The sequence below is a fragment of the Erithacus rubecula genome (genome assembly GCF_903797595.1).
Source record: "Erithacus rubecula genome assembly, chromosome: 3".
In the NCBI taxonomy this organism is placed as follows: Eukaryota; Metazoa; Chordata; class Aves; order Passeriformes; family Muscicapidae; genus Erithacus; species Erithacus rubecula.
The window spans coordinates 116,507,281-116,529,593 of record NC_136689.1 but is presented as its reverse complement, the minus strand read 5'-3'; the positions used below and the strand labels follow the sequence as shown (position 1 = coordinate 116,529,593).

General features: G+C 37.8%; 1 protein-coding gene across 1 annotated transcript in view; it reads left to right on the top strand.

Moving 5' to 3' along the window:
• The window catches only part of EYA1 (EYA transcriptional coactivator and phosphatase 1), a 155,531-nt gene that overhangs the window by 11,173 nt on the left and 122,045 nt on the right, over nucleotides 1-22,313 (top strand). The window contains exon 2 of the mRNA XM_079299509.1: nucleotides 947-1,054. Within this exon, the coding sequence (XP_079155635.1) occupies nucleotides 1,022-1,054 (33 nt within the window). The 5' untranslated portion in view covers nucleotides 947-1,021. The remainder of the gene's footprint in view (nucleotides 1-946; nucleotides 1,055-22,313) is intronic.

Sequence of the window (22,313 nt, the reverse complement as noted above, 5' to 3'; positions counted from 1 at the left end):
ACAAACTGAATATCTCAGACAATGTCTTCAACTGTCACAGAAGAGCAAAGTGCTATTCACATTTCTGTATATATAACGTGTGTGTGTATATATATTCAAACATTTTTAAAAAATCAGATTTTCAGGTTTTATTTTTTATTGACAACATTTTCCCCATGTATTTTTTTAAAAAGCACTAGTTTTTCTAATGAGAATTTTAGCTGGATTTGTTGAAATTATGCCAATTAATAATTCTGAATTTTAAGTAGTATAGAGCATTTTATTCTAAAGAAGGAAGGAAACCATATTTTGGGTTGATATCTGTTTGGGAGGGTAAGCCTTTGTATTTTCATCTCAGTGCTTCACTATTACTTTAAACATCAAAGAACACCCTTTTGGAAGGTAAGAGAATACAAAGCATCCCATATTTATAATTTATGGGGCCTAGAACTGTGACCTAATGTAAACTTGAAGAGATTTAGTATAAAAATATCCTTAGCTTGAGGGCAACATTTGAAAACTTTGTGGATTTTCTTTTTTATCCTGGCTCAGTCTACAATCATATTGCTTTGTTATTATTTCCTTTTAGCATTAAAGTACTATTGACATTGATAGATATCAGGGGAAGGCTGAGCTTCCTAAAGGGGAAAAAAAAAAAAAAAAGAAAAAGAAGAAGAGATGTGTTGTTGGCACAGAAATAGTGGCGGTAGAAGAGTTCCTGGCTGCCTTTTATTCTCCTGCAGACAGTGAGCGCAGCGGGGCTCTCGCTGCCTGCTTTTGGCTTGCATGGATTCCCAATAAACAGCTCAGCTATGTATTTATTTTCAAGACTGATTCAAGTCTTCAAAGACAACTGCTCCCAACTTGTGAATACTTGTAAGTTGCTGGAAAGCTGCAGCAATGAAGATCAGCTCCTATTTTCATGCCAACAAATTAATCCGACGATGTGGTACTGTCTTTTCCACAGGTGTGTGTGTACTAGGACTGTCTGAACCTCCCTGTAACTAATAGCCTGTATATAATTTGGAAGGAGAAATCTTCAATGGAAGACCCCGAGGGAATAAATGGGAAGTCTGTAAGTAAACAACTTGTCAGTCCTGAGAAAAAAAGTTGCGGCTTTTAAAGTGGCAATTATTTTTGTGGCAACTGAGTGAATGAAAATCTTAGAGAGCTCCATGCACTTTTAGTGATTGGAAGAAGCAGGGAATGATGAAATTAATTGAGAGATGGAGGCTTGTGCTAAAGCTACAGAAAATTAAGTGTAGCTTTAAAAATAGTTTTCTTCAGTGATTCATATTACATTCATTTGTTGCTTTCTCTGAGAAATATTTGGCCTGCTGTGTTTACGTTGTTAACATTTTTATCTGTTAGAGAGTTTTCATCCCATTATTTGAAGTTATTTCCCTTTGCCTGTGTGAATATATGCAAATACTGCTTCTACGTGAAGCGAGTGCAACTCCTAGCTGTGAAGTCTTAAGAACAGTGGCAAAAAAATGTAGTAGCATTGTTATTTGTTGTAAATGCCTGCTTGTAGGGTCACAATAATAAGATACAATTAAGAATGTTTCATGCATGGTCAAATGATTAGTTGTGTGTTTTGGTTTTGTTAGTTTAATTTGTGACATCATTCTTGGCACTCAGTGAAATTCAAAATGCTACATATATGTTTTTATTCTGAATTGTTTAACAGAAACTGTGTGTATTGAGATTACCTTATTTTTGCCAGTTGTAAAATAAGTCCAAAAAACTACTATTTAGTAAATTCAATTAGATTTATTTCCTGTGTTTTTTCTACTCTGTTGCTACATGAAATGAAAGCATCAAGGAAGCTGAATATAGAAACATAGAATACAAAGGGAAGAGTGAGAGATAGTAGAGTACTTTCAAATGTAGAAAGTAAACACATCAGAAAAAAATGCAGAAAAAGCCCTTTAATAATAAGCCTGTTGTGTTTTTGTTACCCTTCATGTGTAGTGTAATTTTTACTGTCTGAAGCAATAAGGCTTTGATTATTTTCCAATGTTCATTTGTTCCAGTCTTGTCTCTATGTGTACATTTAGGTATTTATCCATCACTGCTACTGCCATGTGTGGACAGGACCAGTTAACTCTTAGGGAAAGGGTGGCCATGGTTACCAACAGGCACTAAACAGGGATGGTCCTGTTTGCAGTTGCAGTGCCAGAGCTTTCAGCACCACCCAAGCTCCTCGTTCTGTTTGGAGTCAGGCTTTCCTCCATGCATGAAAAGCCTTTCCCTGATGCTGTCAGGGTTGTCTGTGGCTTCCACTGCAAAACTTCCCCTCTGTGTGCCCGGCATAGCCTGGGCTTGGTGTGCTGTGGAGGGTTTGGGCTGGGTAATTGCCTGCTGGAGCTGTATGTAATGACAAATGTTAACTGTCGCTTAGCATAACAGGAGTATTAAGGGAAATATTTGTTCATGGTTTGGCACCACCAGCACTCCTGTTGGGGTTATTCATTCCATTCCTTGTTTTCACCACTTAGTCCAGAGAGCCTGTAAAACACTTCATCTGCTCAGAGTTTCCCTTCACATTACCCGAGTGGGTGGTAGTCATTGATGCTATCAGGGTTATCAAAATCTAAACCAGTAACTGCTGAATAGACCCCCTGCACTGACTAGCACTCAGGCTTCTGTAAATGAGCACTGAAGCACCCAAAGTACGTGACACAGGGCAGGGTGTGACTCTTCTGATTGCAGTGTCATTGGAGAGGTTTAAAATTGGGGTATTAGACCCTGGAATCAGAACCTTCAATTAGATCTCACTTGAAGTTATGAATAACTGGACAGTCTGCTGCGTTTGCAACAGTCATTTGACCAACAGGAAGATTTCCTAAAAGCAGTGGTCAGGAGGCAAAATAGTCTCAGTGAGAATAAAGATGATGGCATGAACATTGTTTTTGTTTGTTTTGCTCTGTGTATGTGCATAGAAAGAAAGGGTGAGGGATAGATTAGCACTCTGTAATTAGAAACCAGAAAGCAAAACCTGTTTGGGATTTAACATCCCAAACACACGTAGTGACTTTGAAAACCTGGTGCAAGTCTGTAAGAAAAGAAGAAGACACGTACTAGTTGAAAAGTAATTTAATTTTGCAACTGGCCAATGTAAACTACATGGTGAAAGGAATTTCAGGTGCATAAGGGAGCATAAATGAGAAATGAAGCTGGATAATATTTTTAGGAAGACAGAGCTCGATGGACAACAGAGATAGTGCCAGGAGAAGGTAAAAGAAAATGAAAAGGAAGTTATCAGACAACAGTGTAAGAGAGTAGATGAGGAGATATTTTGCCACTTTGGCCAAGATTTCTCTTTTGAGGAGGGGGATGATGTTGCACAAGGGAATACATGTCAGGATTGATGTGTACAGAGAATACCATAATAAGCCCAGTAAACTCACTTCTGTACTTCTCTTACACTCACACAGTTGAGAGAGTAATTTAGCCATTTCCTAATCAAGAAATAATTCTAATTGTTCTGTTGCATTCTTGGTTTGTGTTCTGTAGGAAATTAATTTCAAACTTGGGCTTGCAAACTTGAACATTATGTCTGCCCCTGCATTTCGTTTACTAGGTGCTTGAGAAAGAAGCACAATGAAAACCTGAGGCTGGCTGGACAGAGGATATCAGTGTGTTACCATGTCTGAAAATATCACTGAAGTTCTGTTGCTTTCTTTCCAAGTCCAAAAAAAACTTTGAAGCTTGTTTGCTAGTGATATATGCACTTATCAAAGATTGTTCACTCATGTTTCATCAAGCTAAAACAAATGATTGGGTTTTTTTAATTTGTATTTTCTTCACCATCCTGAGGGGGCTTTTCTGCCTGTCAGTCATTTGCAACAAGTCCCACTGCTCAAATATACTTGAGAAATAAAAAAAACCAACTGCTTGTTTTAATTATTTTCGAGATGAAAATGCCATTTTAGGTGTTAGAGAAATTCTGATTGTACGGAGACTGAGACTGAGTAATGGTACATCTTATACCAAATTGATTTTAAAAAATTTATGCAAAATTATCATACCTTATATTTGTGGTAGGCTGTCTACCAGTCTCAAACTTGGCATTGGCATGAATCTATTGCCCTAGAAACCTTCTGGAAGCCCTAAAAACATGACAAACACTGATAAGATTCAGCATGATAACCCAGGTGTTTAGAGGTACCCTGATGATGACTTCTAAAAAAAAACATCAAAAAAGGGCAGTGTAGAGGTCAGCAGGTATTTTATTTCATTTGATTTGCCAGTGATTTTTATTTTTTAATGCGTGGTGTTTATTTATTTGCAAAACTCAGCACAAGAAAATTTTTGCAAGTAAATATTGGCTTGTTTTCAGCAATTACTGTACCTTCTGGGGATATTTTGGAGGGCTTTTCTTCCATAACTCTCTCTCTCTGGTAGTGATATTAATTTATTATATAGCATGAAATAATTTTCATTCCTACCCTATCCAGACTGGTAATTGAAAATTCACACTGCAGAATTGCACACCAAGAAGTATTTTCAGTTTTTGATGATGGAGTTTGCCCATCTGGAAAACAGAGTGAAGACTCTGAGGCCCTCAGCAGTCAAGGTAGATCCAAGTAGCGTGTACCCAATGAGCCAAAAAAGGAGGTGCTCTTGGTTCATTCCAGCAGTTAATCTTCTCTGATTCCCCCCACAGCCCCCAAACCTCAGCTTTCAGTCAGCACTCTGGGCAACCTGGCTGCATATTTCCAACTTCTTCCTCCTCCCTGCTGCTCACTGGATACTTCTCTCCTGCTAACCCCGTGCCACGTACTGGAGAGTGGCACTTTGCACCGAAAATTCACCTCCTACCTCTGCTAGTGGAAAGACACAGAGCAAGTAGCTGGTTTCAGCAAGAAAGGGGGAGGGAGAAAATAAAAACCCACACCAAAAAACATCCAGCACCTGGCTGCAGCAAAATAATGAATTTTGCAGCAAACATGCGAGATTCTGTGGAATCTTGGAAAAATGCCAGACTCCACGACCACAGAAATGCTGAGTCCATGGGGCCCAGAGAGAGATGGCTGGGGCAGTTCACATCTCTCTGTCTTTGTTTCAAGCTCCTTGCAGTCTTACTGAGGCATCAGATTACACTCTCTTCACATTTTCAAGGTTATCTTCACTACCAGAAGGGCTAGAAAGTTCATTTTGTTTCAAGGCGAGCCAGGATCCGGCAGCACAACTCTCGAGCGGTTTCAGAGGCCACTGCCACGGTGATGGCGTGGCTGTGCCTGAGGGCATGGCTGGTGACCTGCAGATTTGAGCAGCATCATCAATGACATGTCTGTCATGCTTACTCACATTACCTGTTTGTCACATTAGGGAGCAAAGTCTACGAGGAGGAAGGGTGAAAATATAAGTGTTTTACCTCTGGCTGAAAACTACAGCACTGTCACTGTGAATGTCATGCATGTGCTGCCTAGTTTTTCTCAAAGACTGGCACAGCACTGTTCTCCCCTCTATGTTCCCCTCCTGTTCTGAAGAAATGCGTGACACGTTTCCTTTTTGGAAAGCTCTGTAAGGCAGTAACCAGCAAGCACCATGCAATTGCAATCTGTAACTGAGCCTATAAAATGTAATCGCCTGCACCCTTCCCACTCCCCTTCCCCTCTCTATCTGCAATTGGTAGAATATTGGAAACATAAGCCACAAAACCCACTTATTACGCTCAGTAAGTGTCAAAAAGAATGAACAGCCGGAACTAGCTGATGTATTTAAGTTCCCCAAATTGAAGTGAGCTGCTGCTAGGCCGTCTATAGCAACTGCTCAATCAGTAGCTATTGATATAATTTTTTCTTTCAAAACATTTTAGTGAAAATACTCTTGAAAATTGTAAGCTGTTTGTGGAAAGTTTGAAAATATTATTCAGTGCAAGCTCTTCATTCATCTGGGTTTGCAGTAACACCAAGGAGAAATTCTTGTCACTTAAAATATACCTTTCCTACTTGGTGGCAGAAATCCTACAGTGCCATAGGCAATGGTGCTTGTAGCATTGACAGAAGTACTGCTACCCACAGCTTGTAGAGTTGGGCATATTCCTCAAGGTCACAAAGACCTTGCAGGGGTTTTGTTGGGGTCCATCAACAGATACCACCACTTATCTTGGTTACAAATTCTTGTTTCCTCTGAGAGGTGGAAAGTTTCTTTTGTTACAGCATGAGGCATTTGTAAAAGTGGGTATATGAGAAATACACAATCCATCTGACTTTTTCCAGCCACTGTGTGCAACTGTTCAGTGTGGAGTCTCTTCTTGAAAGTCTTGATGAAGTTGTAGCTTAGCCCTTAACAGTAAAAAGCAAACTGCCAGTGAAGTTTATTTTCTTTTTTACTAGGTTTTCTGGACCATTGTTCCGCTCGAGGAGCCATGTTTGTTAGTTTTGGCTCTCTGACTTCTCTTCCTTAAGGATAAACTCTCCTTAGGCAGTTGTACAACTATGCATTGAAAGACTGCATAGCAGTTTATTCACAGCCCAAGCTCCAGCCGAATTCAACTGTGTGACTTCCTGGCTTAAGCAGGGGTGCATCCGTAATGTAAATACCTACTTGATTCTGTGGAAAACCAGGAGGTTTTTTGTTTGTTCTTGTAAAAGATTCCTGCAGGAAGCTTAACTTTAAAGTTGGCATCCAGCCTTCTCTGCTGTGACTCGGATACTGATCTGATTCTGTGCTTTCATGGACATTTTTATATTTGAAAATTTTTAATTCAACATTAGCTTTGCTTACAAGCTACAGAGCAGAATAAAATCGCATTACAAACATTGTAGTATTAGATTTTATCACCATTTATTTCTTCTCGTCTGCCCAGGGATTTCTACATGTTCGGTAGAACTAATTTGCAGTCAGACACTGAGGTCTTCTAGAAGGCCAGCAGGCTCCACAAACTAATTTATCCAAATAACCAATCCCTCATAGGCCAACCATAGAAGGACACCAAAATGGCCTAAGCAGGCAAAGCCCCCTTTTGAAGTCTGGAATGTTTTGACTGACTTGAAACAGGCGGCAGGAATGAAGGGATAATTTTCAGTGACCCATGGGACTTTTTTGCCATTTTCAAATATTAGGTAAAACAAAGAGAAATTGCTTGTTCTAATTTAGAAAGACTTAGCAATCCGGAAGGTAACCAGACTCAGAATTGAGTACTAAGGTATAGAGCTGAAGTTTACTTAATGCATTGAAGGTTTGCATCTGGGTATATGGTATTTACACACCCACACATACACAGGCTGCTTTTCTTATACATGCACATACCTAAACTGTTTTTTGAATTTGACTTCTATAAAAAATACTTTAACATGAAGTATATTTATGCAATACTAAGTGGACTACCTAAAATGCTGCTTTTAAGTACATACATATGGTTTTTCTTGAAACAATAATTTCTGATTAGATGGATGTGTTTCTGTTGCTTCTTCAAAAGCTGGGATAGTCACTCAGATGCCAAGACTTCTGTGCCATACCTGTTTTCTTCCACCCCCTGTCTGGGTGCCATTTGAGTTAATGTGGAAATTATTACTATTTTTAAGTGGGTTTTCTAATCTAAAGCACTCTTGCAGATACAAAGGGGAAGTATTTTGATGCATACATCAACTCTCAATTTTCTATTAATTTTTCTAGGGAGAAGGAGAGAATGTGACTAGAAATAAAATGAAAACTTTACAGATCAGGTATTTCACGTCCAGCTACTTGAATGTGCACCTTAAAGACAGTGTGGAGCAATCACATGGATTTCAGCAGCTTTTTAAGAGACATGCTCTTGTAAATTTGGTCTCAAGTTTACCATGTATATTTATGTGACAGGTCAAATCCTGTATTTAGCAACACTAATGACACAGACCAGCTCCAGCACTCAGCTTCATTGCCATGACATTGACTTGCAGGTAAGCTGGAGCTTCCCAGCAGAAGGAATGTTGGCTGTAAGAAGGAACACTAAGCCAGTAGTGAAGCTGCTCCACCTGTGCTTAATAGAACTCTGTCTCCTTAAAACAGTATTTTAATGAGGATTTTGGTCACCAGCTCACTCTTTTCCTTCTGACATCTTTGGTGGTTCTTAGCATGGAGCATTGCTGTGCAGCTCACGTGTGTCCTGATATCTGTATGGAGAGCAATGTCAGCAGATGGGAGGTTCAAGTTGACACTTAAATATTTATGGTACTGGTTTGGGCTGTGGCTGCCACTGGTATTGCTCCTAAATACAGGACAAACTCCTAGTTTTAATCTATTATTTTACATGAAATATTGATATATAGGTTCCTTCCAATTTTAGATTTCTCTGAAATATGAATTTTTACTGTTGTCTTATGGTAATAGAAAATACAATAAAATGACAAAGAAATTCTGTGTAAGTGCAGTTTTCAATCCTATATATACTGACCTCAGATTAGTGGATTTCAGTAACATGATGTTTAAATTAATGTTATTTTGGTGTGAGTTTATATATGTGTGTCTGTGTGTGTCTGTGCATGGAATGTATTAGATTAAATTAAGTTATGTTCCAGCTTTTACTTGAGGAATATAATTTTGTTAGTACTTAATAATGTTAATGCCATGATTTTCTCATATTATGTTTACATATATGGCTACAGTAAAATCAAATTATATTTGCTGGGGGTAAGATTAGTCAGTCAAGGAGCTGTTTACAACAGGAGAAATTAAAATTCAGGGAAGAGATTCTTCTCTATTTCTGTCTGCCTTGCTGTAGCTGTACTGTCTAGACTGTCCTGAAAGTCGTAGACTCAGTGGTCTCATGGTCGTGCACAGCACAACAGCAGAGTCTGGCAGTGAGTAGAAAGTTTCATAGGGATTTCTCATCAATCACACAGAATTTGTCTTTTTGGCATTTTTGTCATTCAAAGCTTTATATTCTGCTACCAACATCCACATAGGGTGGACTTTCCCTTGTACTGACAATGCACCTCTACAACTGTGCAGTGCAGCAGATGGGAGAAAATTCCTTTTCAGCTCCTATGGAGGTCAGCTCCTACCCCAAAACACAGGATTTCATTATCCTCATTATAATTTACAGAGCTGTAAATGCTGTTAATGGTCATGGGTCAATGAATAAAATTGCTTGATGGTAAAAAGAATGTTTTTATCTTTTTTCTCATTCTATCTTAAAAGAAGAAAGTAGACTAAGACTAAGTAATTTCAGACACACTTTCATACTTTCCTTATGCTGCAGAGTAATTTTAAAGTATAGACTAAGAGTTGCATTTGGGGAAAATGAATGGGGATTCAAAGAGTGAGAGCTTTTAAGGTAAGCACTGCTTTGGTGCTTGTACATAAGGAATTTGGTCTTGCTGAATGTGTGTTTAGTACTGTAGATATTTTTAGCAAGTAAGCATGATCTATTTTTTATTTTATTTTTATTCTTCATAATTGGACATATTTTTCATGTTTGACCACCCTTTTAGGCCTGTAAATAATTTAAAAGATCTAAAAGTATCTCAGTATTCAGAATCAACTAGTTAAATGCTTATATGCCTGGCTTTCACCTTCAGTTGAATGTACATGAAGAAAGAATCTAAATTTAGGGCTGCCCTGTTCCACTTCTATTTTTCTACTCTTGTTTGAAGCATTAGTTTTTTGGGGAACAAGCAAGGTTTATATACTGGTAGGCTGATGAGCACCTCAGATCTTTGTCCTTTGCAACATTGCTTTGAAGAGGGAGAAGGTGCAAGATCTCTGTTACGTTTTTCTTGGTTTTTTTGCAAGGCTTTGTAAAAGCTAAGTGGCACATCAAGCAGGTTTCCATAGTGCAGACACTGCATAAATCCTCTGCTCAATCCCTGTAAGGGCTGTATGCTGCCATTATGCTTTCTATAAACAGAAGAACAAGCACACTGCCAAATCCTTGCAGCACTGGACATCAGCTCTTTCTGTTCTTAGCTTGTCTTGTTTATTGATGCTCAAAGACTGTCTTATTTGCCACTATTGCATCCGCTTTTGATCATCAGGAGCAAAGAGTATCTTGCATTTCTTGGTAGCTTGAAATCTCCATCTTTGCAATTTCCTCTCCATCTGCAATTTTTTAATAAAATAATTACCTCTGATGAGTGTAATTAGTTTGGCAGTATTTTGGTCTGACTAGAGAGACTTAAAAACTGCTCAGAAGCCAACATTTTCAGGGCTGGACAGAAAAACAAGAGCCTCATATGACAGCTTGAAGAACCTCAGACTGGGACTAGCAGAGAAAAGTAAAAGGTAAGTGTGTGCCACCAGATTGGGATAGACAACATAACTTAGCCTGGTATTCTGTGTCTAACAAGGAGTGGTGGCAGACAGTTTATGAAAGTAGGAGAAAGACAGCAAATCTTTCTTTTGAGAGGATGGAAGATGTATCCAGAATGCTGTGTTTAATGCTGTCCTTCATGAACTTGCTTTTGGGTATGTGTATGCTTTGATTGTCTGTAGTGGTAAGTTCCACAAGTTAATTATGCCTTTTCGAAGAAAGTGGTTTGTTGTTTTATGCTTGCTGCATAATAACTGCAGCAAAAACATGGGGTTGTTAAGTTTTCCTGACATGAGAAATGACTTGTCAATCTCTGTTCACTTCCTGCAGTCTCTTTGCTGATTTGGTAGAATTCTCTTGTTTTCATGACACAAAGGTGTCTTTTCCAAGCTGAAGAGCCTTGTTTTTTCCTGAGGCTGCTGCTGAGCTTTGTGTGAGAGATTTAAGATGTGAACACTTTGGCTTTATGATGTTTTGTGTTTTATTCTGTGTTTCCTTCCTAATAATTTTGAGCACTTTATCCACCCTTTTGACTGCCATTGGCCACCAAGACATTATTTTCAGAGGATTATTGGCAACAAGTGCAAAATCTCTTCCTTGGGAATAATGGATAATTTAGCACTTATCCTTGTCCATTCTCAGTTTGAGTTGTCTTTTACTTTGCATTTATCAGCACAGAGTTTCACCAGCTCTTGTCATGTATAGTCACCATGAAAGCTGTTTTCTGTAGGTAGATTTACTTTGAGCTGACCTGAGTCATTTAGCAAATTTATAACCTTGCTGTTTTCCAGGGTATTTATGGTTAATAGACCAGGTCATTTTGGAATTCCACATTGTGAAAATTGCCCACTTACTCAGTTCCATCCTTTAAATAGTAATTAATGGCAGACCTTTTATTTTACCTTATGACAAATTGTTTGAAAGCTTTTGGCTTGTAGTAGCTTTTCAGAAATCTAAATATACTACATTAACCAAATCATCCTTATCCAAATAATCATTAACTCCTTACAGAAATGCTAGTAATCTTAAAGTTATAACTTCTCTTTACAAAACCATGCTTTCTCCTTTCCATTACATCATATTCCCGTGTGCCTACCAATTCTCTTGTTTATTATAGCAGCTGATTTGATCATGCTTCCATTGTTTTAGAGCTCTTGGGTGAACTCTTGAATCTGGCTGGTTTGTATCTCTTCATTTTGTTGATCTTTCCCAAAGCTTCTGCTGATACTTTGTTTCAGAGTTGTTGAGATCTTCTCTTCTTGAATAGAGAGCATCATGCAAATAATTAATTTAGCTATTTCTGCAATGGTCTTGTCTTGACTGAACTTTCCTTTGTTACCACAATTAAATGTTGGCTTTTTCGTGAAATGTTTATATTAATCTGAGACAATAACAAATGGTTCTTCGGGGTTGGGGTATTTTTTCCCTATGTTTTCCTGGGTTTGCATTTGAATCTACAGAACATGAGCCCATTTCCAGTTTCAGGCATTTAACTGTAGTGTGTGGCACTCAGCTTGTGTCATGTCTCTTCAGAATCTTTCTCACTGAAGCTTATCAGTTAAAAAAAAAGTCTTTGAAGCTGAAACTTTGTATGAATTTTGTTGAATTAGTTTAAATATTTTTTGCCAAAAAACCCTCAGAAGCTGGGGCACTGACATCAGCTGCAAATCAGGAAGATGTGATTCCACCCCACCTTCACTCTGTTCTCTGGTGATGGTTCTTTGGGATGTCTGCCCATGTTCCACCCACTTGGCTACAGGTGAGCAACTTCTTCCAGACAAACAAGAGGAATGGTGCTTTCTGGAGGAGCAGTTTGAATTCTAGCTCTAATCAGGCAGAAATGTGGTTTAAGCTGTCTTTTGCATTCTTTGGCTTGTAAGATAAGGTTGTAGGAAACACCTGCTTCAGCCACCCACCCCCTCTTTCTGTTGTCATCCAATCTTTTTGTTAAAAGCTCTGTCTCCAAAACTTTTTCCTTCCCTTGCTAGTAAAGTTTCTGTATAGTTCTGATTTATGATCTGACTCAAAAGAGTTAGACAGATAGGGAGAGTGGGAACATAACCTTCCAGAGAAACTTGCATATGGGAGTGTATTTTGCTTTCTTTTTGGAACCTGCATCTCACTCACCAAGAAAAGATACTGTTGAGAAACATTCAATTATTTACATAATATTATTTTAAGGTCAGTTAGTAGCTTTGTGAGTTTTAAAAAATATGTAATATGTCCTTTATATCTAGGGAAGATCAAGGACCCATTCTGGCAGGTGGTGCAGAGAGAGGAAAGAGAAAAGCAAGCTGTTGCTTATAGAAATTGCATGTTTACTTTAGAGCAACGTACAATGGAAGAGTAAATTTTAGAGTTTTAATTCCATCTGTCCTAAAAGCAAATTCTGAGAGTTGAATTACTTAATTTATTTTTTAATATTATATTTATTAAATGAAAAATTAATTTATTCAATACTCTTAGTAAGTAATTCAGTAACTATTTTTTCTTGTCTTTTGGTTGAACAGATGCACTATTTGAAGATTAACTCTTATGCAGGTCTTTGTTGCTGTTGATGCTGTTGTTAAAGATCAGTACCAGTCAGATCTATTGCAACTCAGGCCTCAGGTAGTTTAACACTATGTGGGCTTCAGTGGGCACTTGGAGCCAGTGGCTGCTGCAATGTTGCTGGACAAACTTTAGAGCTTGAGTCTGAAAAGGCAGTCTGCCTATGCACTGTGGCTAAATCCTGAGCAGGTCAGTGGGAGTGCACTTTATTCCTCCTCTTTCCCATCTCTGTTGCCTTCTGTTCAAGAAAAGTGTGTCCTGATTAACATGCATGATTCCTCTAGCACGAGGGAATCCTCAACTGGCAAAGGTGCTAAAACCCAAGCCTTATGCTATCTTGTACTAGCATAATTTGGTAGCTCTGAGAACAGATGATAAAATCATGAGCCCAACTCGGTCAACATATTACAACTGAAAGTGTGCAGGTGACAGAAGCTGTTTGTATTTTAATTGTACCTCCTTCCACTCTTGTTTGTTTGGGATTTTTTTGGTCAATTAGAAAAAATTGGGCATCTGCAATATAGCAGATCCAAATCCCTTTCCTGTCTCTTCCCAGGCTACTTCCAGGGAAGAGTTAATCCAATGACCATTGGATTATAATGGCATGACAAAGATTTTATCCCCTTGTTGACCTTCACATAAAATTTTTTGGCATATAAATGGGAAGAGAACAAGAAGTGTTAGTAGAAAGAAAACAGTTGTAATACCTTAAAATTCTGAAAGCATTAATTGCTTTTTTTTATTAAAGATTTAGACAGTCTGTGTGAGGGTCATTATGAGGGTGGGATGTGATGACTCCTCTGTACTTGAAATGCCAGGATGTATTGACTGCTTGTCATCGTGTAGTGAGAAGGGTCATTTCAGCACCTTTGAATCCCAGGGCCTTTTAGAGCATCTCTTGTGTGTAAGAGCTGTTACCTGCATGTTGTGATATTCAGTGTATTGTGCAGGAGGAGGTTGTGGTGAGCAAAGACAAGGAGGAAGGAGAGAACTGCACTGAGTAGTATAATCTCTTACCCAGGGGTGGGTAATAAAATGCTGTGGAAGATAGCTCTGAATGGGAAGTGAGGCAAGTAAATTTGGGGAAAAAAGAAGGATAAGTCATTTGTTCCTTCCTTTTACCTCTAGCTGAAAGTACTCCTCCACTTACCTGCCTTTCCCAGTCTTTGACTTCTTATCTTTGTTCTCGTGTTTTACTGGCTCAGAACAGTCCTTTATTTCAGTTGACCAAGTATCATAGCAGCACATACTGAAGAATTATTTCTGCCTCTGAGCTCTCCAGTCTTTTATAACCTGCCATGAAAATTAAAATGAATGCTGAATGTTTTTCCAGCATGACTTTGAGAGTTATCAATTATGTACTTCTGCTGATGAGCATTTTGACTATTTGCTTACTTCACACTAATGCCAGATTTACACTGATGCTGTTTAGGTCATCCTGACTCCTTTCCTTGAGCACTGGTACACCTTTGGCTTTGCTCCCATTGACTGTCAGCTTGTGCTAATAATAAACTGCAGATCTCAGCTGTCTTTGCTGAAAAGCCAGTGCTCTTTTGGGGACTTTTTTTCCCCCTGCCCTCATCTTATTCAACCACTGATGTTTTGTGCCACTCTAGTTTCTCATTGTCAGGAGCTAAGTAGGAAAACATTATTCACTGCGAAGTGTTCACAGGGCTTTCAGCATTAGAGACAGCTGCTAGAAATAGCAGTCCCGTCCTTCTTGGTTTTGCTGAGCAGTTGTGGATAGTTTGTGTCAAACGAACTCAGTGGGAGATTTTATGTTGTTGTTACTGCTGTTACTTAGAGAGGATTGCAAACTCTTGCCACATTTTTTATTGCACATGGCATTTACTGTCATGGAGTTCTTGTCTTAGTATGTTTTCTTTTTACAGGGTCGCTTGGCAAATGTTTCATGCTTAAGTATCTTTAATACCAAATCCTTGTGAGATACTAGTTTAGAGGGCATTATTATTCTGCCTGTAAGCCTTGCACCCTGCTGAGAAATTGAGAGAGTTACATTTATAAGTCAAAGAGGATTGTCAGAAACAAGTGGTGCTGACAAACACAATGTGTTTTGTGCTTTAACATTTGTTTTCTGTGAGTAATTTGTAGGTATAAAAGTAACATTTGAGTAAATTAAGTGATAGGAAGTGTTACGCAGGACCTGTGTAGGTTTGCCAAGGAAAATAAACATGGTTGTGATGAAGTGTGTGATGGTGGTGTTAGCAGAGCTGTAGAGGCTCTTGGAGGGGCGCTAAACAAGCGTCATTGGGATCATAAACAGGCTGACCATGTGGAGTCCAGGAGCTGGGCTTCTGAAACAGACTCTTAATCGACCACAGCCTTTCATTTTACTCTTCACAAAAGAATTTTAAAACTTTGTTGTTTTTATCAGTTCTGAATCTGTCAAAATTAGAGGACTGGATCAGCTGTAACATTTGATGTGTTTAATCCATTATATTTATGTGAGCCCAGACTGTCACTAGTAGGTGCATGATTGCTCTGCTGACACTTTTTAAACATCTGAGACTTCAGTAAGGAGGAAATGAAATTTCTCTGCTCTGAGATCTCCTTGTGTAATTGCATGTAATGTTCTGGTAGTAAGGAGGGTTTTGTCCTTAAGACACTGGTCTGACTTTGGGAAATGAATCCTCTCCACGGCTGTCCTGCATACTGTATGACTGTGATGCTGTGTGGTTTGTCTCTGCCTATTCTTTGTCTGCAAAATGGGACAGTAAAGTTTTCTTATCATATTAGTCTAAATAATTTGAGCTTGTGGTAAGCTTCTGTTATGTAGAGGGGTTGCACTAAGCACTGTCTTGTTGTCCTGAGCATTGACTTTATCCTTTTGAAAGTAAAGTGACTTTATCCTTTTGAAAGTAAAGTGAGCAAGAAAAGTGAACTACTCTAAGCTGTTGCTTTCAGTAATCAAAAGGATGAAGCTGAAAATATTCCTATGAAGATCTCTGTGTAAGTGCTCACAGCAACTATGTTCCAGGGGGCAAATACAAAACACACAGAGACTGACCCATGTGTATTTGAAGTGATAAAGATCTGAAGTCTAGATTTGAACAATGTATTATCTGTCCCTATGGAGGGAATGGGAATTGGGTGTGCAGAGCTAAAGCTGTGAATTTGATCCAGAACTTTCTTCTATATTCTGTGAATGCAGTAATTTATCTTCAGGCATATTATTCTGTATGACTTCTACTTTGTGAGTGCACACACTTTTTGTCATGGTTGTTATACAGTTTATGAAAAAAAGTATGCTTTGAAGCTATTTAAATTCTAGAGCAATTATTTTCTATAGCAGACATTGACATTTTAAAATGCTAAGCACTTATTTAAGTGACATTATTCAATACTTCCATATTTCTTTGTTCTCATCTGGTCAGAATATAGTGTGGGAATATTTTGCAACAATCCAAATTATAGAATATATGCAGTAGTTTTTTTAGTATAATGAGTACTTTAATGCAAAATGGTACTGAGAGATAAATGAAGAAAATTCCAGGAAAAATAAAGCAATTTAAATTTGTTCTTTAGCTGTTTTTAAGATAGGAAAAAGTTACTAGTCTTTCTTTTAGTCATCTGCTTTTGCTACTGTGTACAAATGGTACTACATGAACAGAGAGCTACGTGATGCAATTTTAATAGTAGCAAGAATCTATTATCTTGTAATTTGATTTTTTTTTTAAACAATGCAATTTTTAGAATCATTATTTTTAAATTAGAAATATAAAGGTAGTTGCCACATGTATTCCTCCTATTTAATTTATATTTAACTGTGGCTGCTCTATTAATCTTTGTTTCGAACATTAAATGCCTTCCTCATGGCAGCTGTCCATTCACTAGTACCATGACTACTGGCATGTTAAGTTCAAAGTGGAATGTCTTGGAGAATGCAGATAATATATTTAGTTCCTGTCACCAGACAGCACAAGGCACCAGTGCGTCTCGTTCTCAGAAGAGAAAGCCAGATACTTTCTCTGCAATGTTCCCCTTCAGTTAATATCATTTGGGGTTTTTTTAGCAGAAGTGGTAATCAAGTCTATCAGCATGATTTTTTTTCTGCAATCTTTGGTGTTGTGAATACCTGGAATAAAGTTTTAAATAAAATAATTTTAAAACCAGTTCCAGAGAGAATATGTAGGAGACTATATGTTTTTTGGGTTTTTTTCCCAATGTTTAAATATATTTGTGAAATAAAATAGGCTGGAGTGGAGTGAATGCAGGAGAACTCTGGGTCTGAATGATCAGCCATTTTAAAACAAATTACAGAAGCTTATAGAAGAGAAAACTTTCCCAAGAGCATATTGAAAGGCTTAATCCATATTTCTAGAAAATTGCAGCTGTCAAGCTTTCTTTTATTACCCTAGCAAAATGCTGTGTCAGGTGTTACAAAAAAGTTTGGCCATGCATTTAGAAAATTAATAGCTTCCTTAGATCAGATGTGTTAAATAGAAATGTGTCTGGTTGCACAACCAATTATCATATTTTGATGTTGCTACTGAAAGTTATTTCTTCCACTGTATAATTTATGTTCAGTAATTACATTATGAGGAAAGACTCATCTTCCTGCATGTAAAAAACATTTATAGGATGAGACCAATGATTACTATGCCAATCTTGCTGAATATAGTGCAGTCAGGTGCCCCTGAGAGTGTGACATTCAGTCACAGTGGATTCCAGTGTGGAGCAATAAAGAATTGCAAATTTATCACAAGGAAAAATTGATATTGACAAATTCATATATATTCCCAATAAACTGTGTTCAGTTTGTCCAAAGAACAAATTGACAGCCAGTAGAAGTATCTTACACTCTGAGTTCCAGTACGGTCCACTTTGTCTTAATTTTCCACTTTGTCCTTTGTTTTATCTTTCCAGTGCTTTCATCTAGCCATAGATTACTACTTGCATTAACAGCTTAAGCCTCAGGTTTTATGAGTTATGTGTTTTTTTCAGTCCATGTTATGATTAGCATATTGAAAACTGCACTACTCCCATGGTGAATTTTTTTCTTCTCGTGTGTAATTTCCCATGTTGAACCAGACGTTTATTGCCTCTTACCTTGTCATTGCACACCTCCAAGAAGAATCAGGCTTCATCTTCTCCTTATCTTCCTGCTAAGAAAAAAAAAGCAGTAAGATTTCTTAATAGCCCTCTCTTCCTCAGGCTGATCAAAACCAGTTCTCTCAGCCTATTCTCATATGGAGTGCTCCTCCTAATCTTGATAGACTCATGTTAGGCTCTTTCCAGTGTCTTATACTGGGTATGCCAAAACTAGACACAGTAATTCAGATGTAGTCTCAGCCAAACAGAAGGAGGGAAACATTCTGTGATTTGCTGTTTGCACTCTTGCTCATACAGCTCCATATTCTTTGGCTTTCTTCACTTCCCATAGCTTGTGTTCAAATGCTCTCACATCCTTTTCTATCTGCACCCGGTCAGCTCCCAGCCTGCACTGTTGCATGGGGGTGTTCTGTCCTGGCATGGGACTGGACATTTCCTTATGTTGAATTCCATGAGTTTCTCACAGACCCACATCTCCAGCTTATCCATGTCTCTCTGATGAGCTGCATCTCTGCCCTACCAGACTGGTAGGGTAAACTTCACAGTCACATTTTCAACACTTGGTAAGATGACACTGGTACCTACCTGTCAGATGTCCTTTACATGGCTGATCACAAACCTTCAAGCCCAAATGCTTAGCCAATTCTCCACCTGCCTTATCTTCTACATATCTGTTGGAAAGGATAAAAGAGGCTTGCAGACTCTTGTCCACAGAGCCAGTAGTTTCATCTTGCAAGCAATCAAGTCAGTTAAGCACAAATCGTCCTTGTTAAATCCATGCTGGCTATTCCTTTCTATCTTGTCCATCCCATGCCTAAAAGTGTTTTCTGAAAAGATTTGTTCAATAATCTTCCTGGAGACTGAGGTTGGATTGACTGGCCTGTATTTTCCCAGAGTCTTCTTGTTCTTCTTGAGATGATATTGCATTAATTTTTTACAGTCTTAAGGAGTCTCCTCTATCATTGTGACCTCTCAGAGATGCTCAGTGATGCTGCTTTTCTACCTTTATCCTTACACACTCATACCATGCCTCTACACTCCTCATGAGTACCCTGTGCCTGCCTCTACCCTCTATGTTCTTCATTTTTGTGTTTAAGCTGAATCAAGAGTATCTTTTTTCATCCATGCTGGCCTTCTGCCTGTCCTACATGTTGGAAAGGACATGGGGATGTTGTTGAGGGTGAGCCATCTTTCCTGGGCCCCTCCAGTCCCATGGGGTCCTGCCAGCAGGTCCCACCTGCTCTTCTGGATGATCAGATGATGGAGTGGGGCTGTGCTGTGCTCCTGACCTCGTCCATCAGTAGGCAGTACCCTCTGCTAGGTCTGCCAAACCTGCACTGCATTCAAACCAGGCTGCTCCCTATGGCAGCCTCTTCCCTGCCCTGCTAATGGATTTGAAACATACTCCTTTCTTCCAAGATGAGAACAATTTTTCAAGGCCACTCATCCCTAAACTTCAAAGGAAATAGCTTTAAATAAGCAGGAATTTGCCTATAAATTGGCTATAATTAACAGTGGCTGCCTGTTTAAGCAAAAAAGGAATCAGACAGTAAAACATTGTGGGTGTAAACCATGGCTGGTTAGGTTAGGAAATTGATTTAAGTGTGCTCTTCCCTCCACCCCCCACCCCTTATAGAAGAATGCAAAGTAATTATTGTATTTTGAATGACTATTGTTCCTGTGTAATGCTTATGGCATAAACACACCCCTTGTCTTCTGAGAGCATGATAGAATTTTATCAATTCCTGAGGGAAGTTCTCACTTTTGAATGACCAGCAATTTTCTGTCAGTTTATCTAATTGATAATGTTTATACCTGTACAGTGTACATAATAGAAAACTGCTTTTGTGGCAACTTCTAAAAGCTGAAACTCGGCTACAAAATTTGATAACCGCAAAAACTATTTAATGTAGCTAAATGCCAGGGCCCAAATAATTTCCCATTATGTAATGCACAAAACAAGTTCAATACCCACAACATTAAAACAATGCTTTCCCCTACTTCCTGGGATGCTTCCAGTTCCCTGCCTTTTATATTGAGAATTTTTATAAATTTTGTTTCCCTTATACGCAGGGAAGAACAGTAATCACTAAATTAGTAAATTTATTAATACAGTGACAAAAAGCTGTAACTCTTTATTAACTGGCCAAAGATAAGTGGACTTATCTTTAATCACATTGCCAGATAAGTTATGGAGGAGTACAATACTGAGTTGATGACTGAGACATGAAGTTGAATGTTTGTATTTTCCACCTTATCCAGTTTATGTTACCGAATGCTAAAAGTAAAATGGTTAATGCTGAAATTGTTAAGGAGGTACTTCAAGAACAATTTCCAAAAACTAGTTTAAATTCTATAGTCCCTTCTGACTTGCAGTCAGGTTTCTGTCAAGTAAACTGCTACCCTGTTGGCCTTAAGCCTGGGAATATCCTTAACACAAAATGCTATTTGTGTTAAATTATAAAATCTTAGTTTTATAAAGTAGCTTGCATTATATAGGGCTTAAACTGGGTCCATCACAGATACTTCCCTTAAGGCCTTATTTTTGCTGAACCTAGATGTAAGGTTTCAAAATAACTTTATTTTCTAAAACATAAACAATAATAATGGTAATAATAGTAAAAGGCCTGAAGTTTCATCTCTTCTTGATCCTTTAGGGGCAAGAATTAGACTTAGTCAGTGGTTTCTGGAATAGTGATAGTTGAAACTCCATCAAGCAGTTTGAAGACCTTAATAACTGAGCAAGTTTAAAAAGACTACTTAAGTTACAAAAGGGTGTTACTGAAGACTTATTTGAAATATATTATGCCCAAAACTTTTTTGCATCCCTTAAAGTTTCTCATTAATAAGATTTATACAAATATTCACAAAGGGAAAAATGAGGCATGTAGATGAATATTAATGCAGTTGTTTTCAGCTGTGGTGAAGCTGCAGTTCAGCAGTATCCTTGATGAAGTGATTGATTTTAAACTTTTTGTTCCAGTGACTTGCCTTTTTCTATACAACATATCTAAATAAAACATATATTTTAGTACATGCGTATGCAATTATGTTATATAAATACATATGTATGTATATATTTTAGGTAAACTGGAAAGATCTTTAAAAAACTTCTCAGTAATACTCTAACTATCATCAGTAGAGAATGGATCTCAAGTTTTCAAGAAAGAAAAATGATCTGTTAAAGAAAATTTTGTTAAAAAAATGAATTGAATTTTTCAAATATTTATCCCCAATCCCTTGCTTTAATTCCTTCTGCATTATCTTTTCATCTCAGCAAAAGCAAAGTGTTATAATCACAAAAAACCCTCAAAGGTAATACATTACATCTCGCAGGAGGAGACTTGTAAAAGACTTTTGCACTTAACTTTTCTGGGTATCTGATTGAAAAAAAAATTATCAAGGAAACTCTGCTAGTGCCAAGACTAATTTTTAAGGTAGCTGACATTTGTGAACTCCAGCCAAGGTGAAGATTAGGCAGATTGTTTGTCATGCTGTGTAATTTTGCTTGATATTTGATTGTGAGCTTTCAGGTTATACAGGGAAGATCTTCAGTATGAACTAAGTGTTAAGTGAAAGATTTCAGTGTTATTGTATTTAGTCCTATGAACAAACAGACCTTGTTTTTCTATCTACGACCCATTATTAGTTTGTCATAATGCAAACAACATACATGTAGTTCAGTGTGGTATCTAGGGTTCTAATCTATGTATCCCTAGATGAATGAAGAAATATGTAATTATTTTTAGTGATTTGAACCTAATGCAAATTGTTGAAATCAGCAAGAGCATTACCATTGATTTCAGAGGAAGGAGCCTCTGATTTTTTTTTTTTTTGCAAGTGTCATTATTGCTTACTTGAGTTAGTTCCATGACCCAAATGCTTCCCTTTTATATATATGGCAGTTTCTACCAGTTGATAATTAGTTTGCAGTGGATTAGTCTATTAGTCTGTTGTGCATTTCAAAGACTATTATTTTGAATGCTATCAGATTAAAAGTAGACCTTTGGTGAAATTTATGAAGCTCAGTTTTCAGTAGCTGTCTCCTGCGTGGATTTCCTATTATCTAAAATCTGACTGAGGTTATGAGGCAGACTTTCCACTTATGGGGAAGGATCTCTCTTCCACTTAGGCGTCTCTGTCTCCTAGCCCTGTTTATCAGATTCAAATGTTACCAAGCAAAGAATGACAAACACATGGCCTGCATGATGATAAAATACTAGGTGGTTTTTCTTTCTATGTGAAGTTGTATTTTTGTTTGCTGTGAAATTGAAAAAAAAAATCAAAATGAAAAAAACAGAGTAAGTTTAAACATATAACCATAATGACCTTTCTGTCATGTAAATATAGAATATAAATAATAGGTATGTCAAAGTAAACCTCTAAACATCATCCTGTGTTGGAAACACACCTCCGAGTAAAAGAAATTAGATGCCAAGTGGCATTCCATGGGATCTTTTTAAAATTC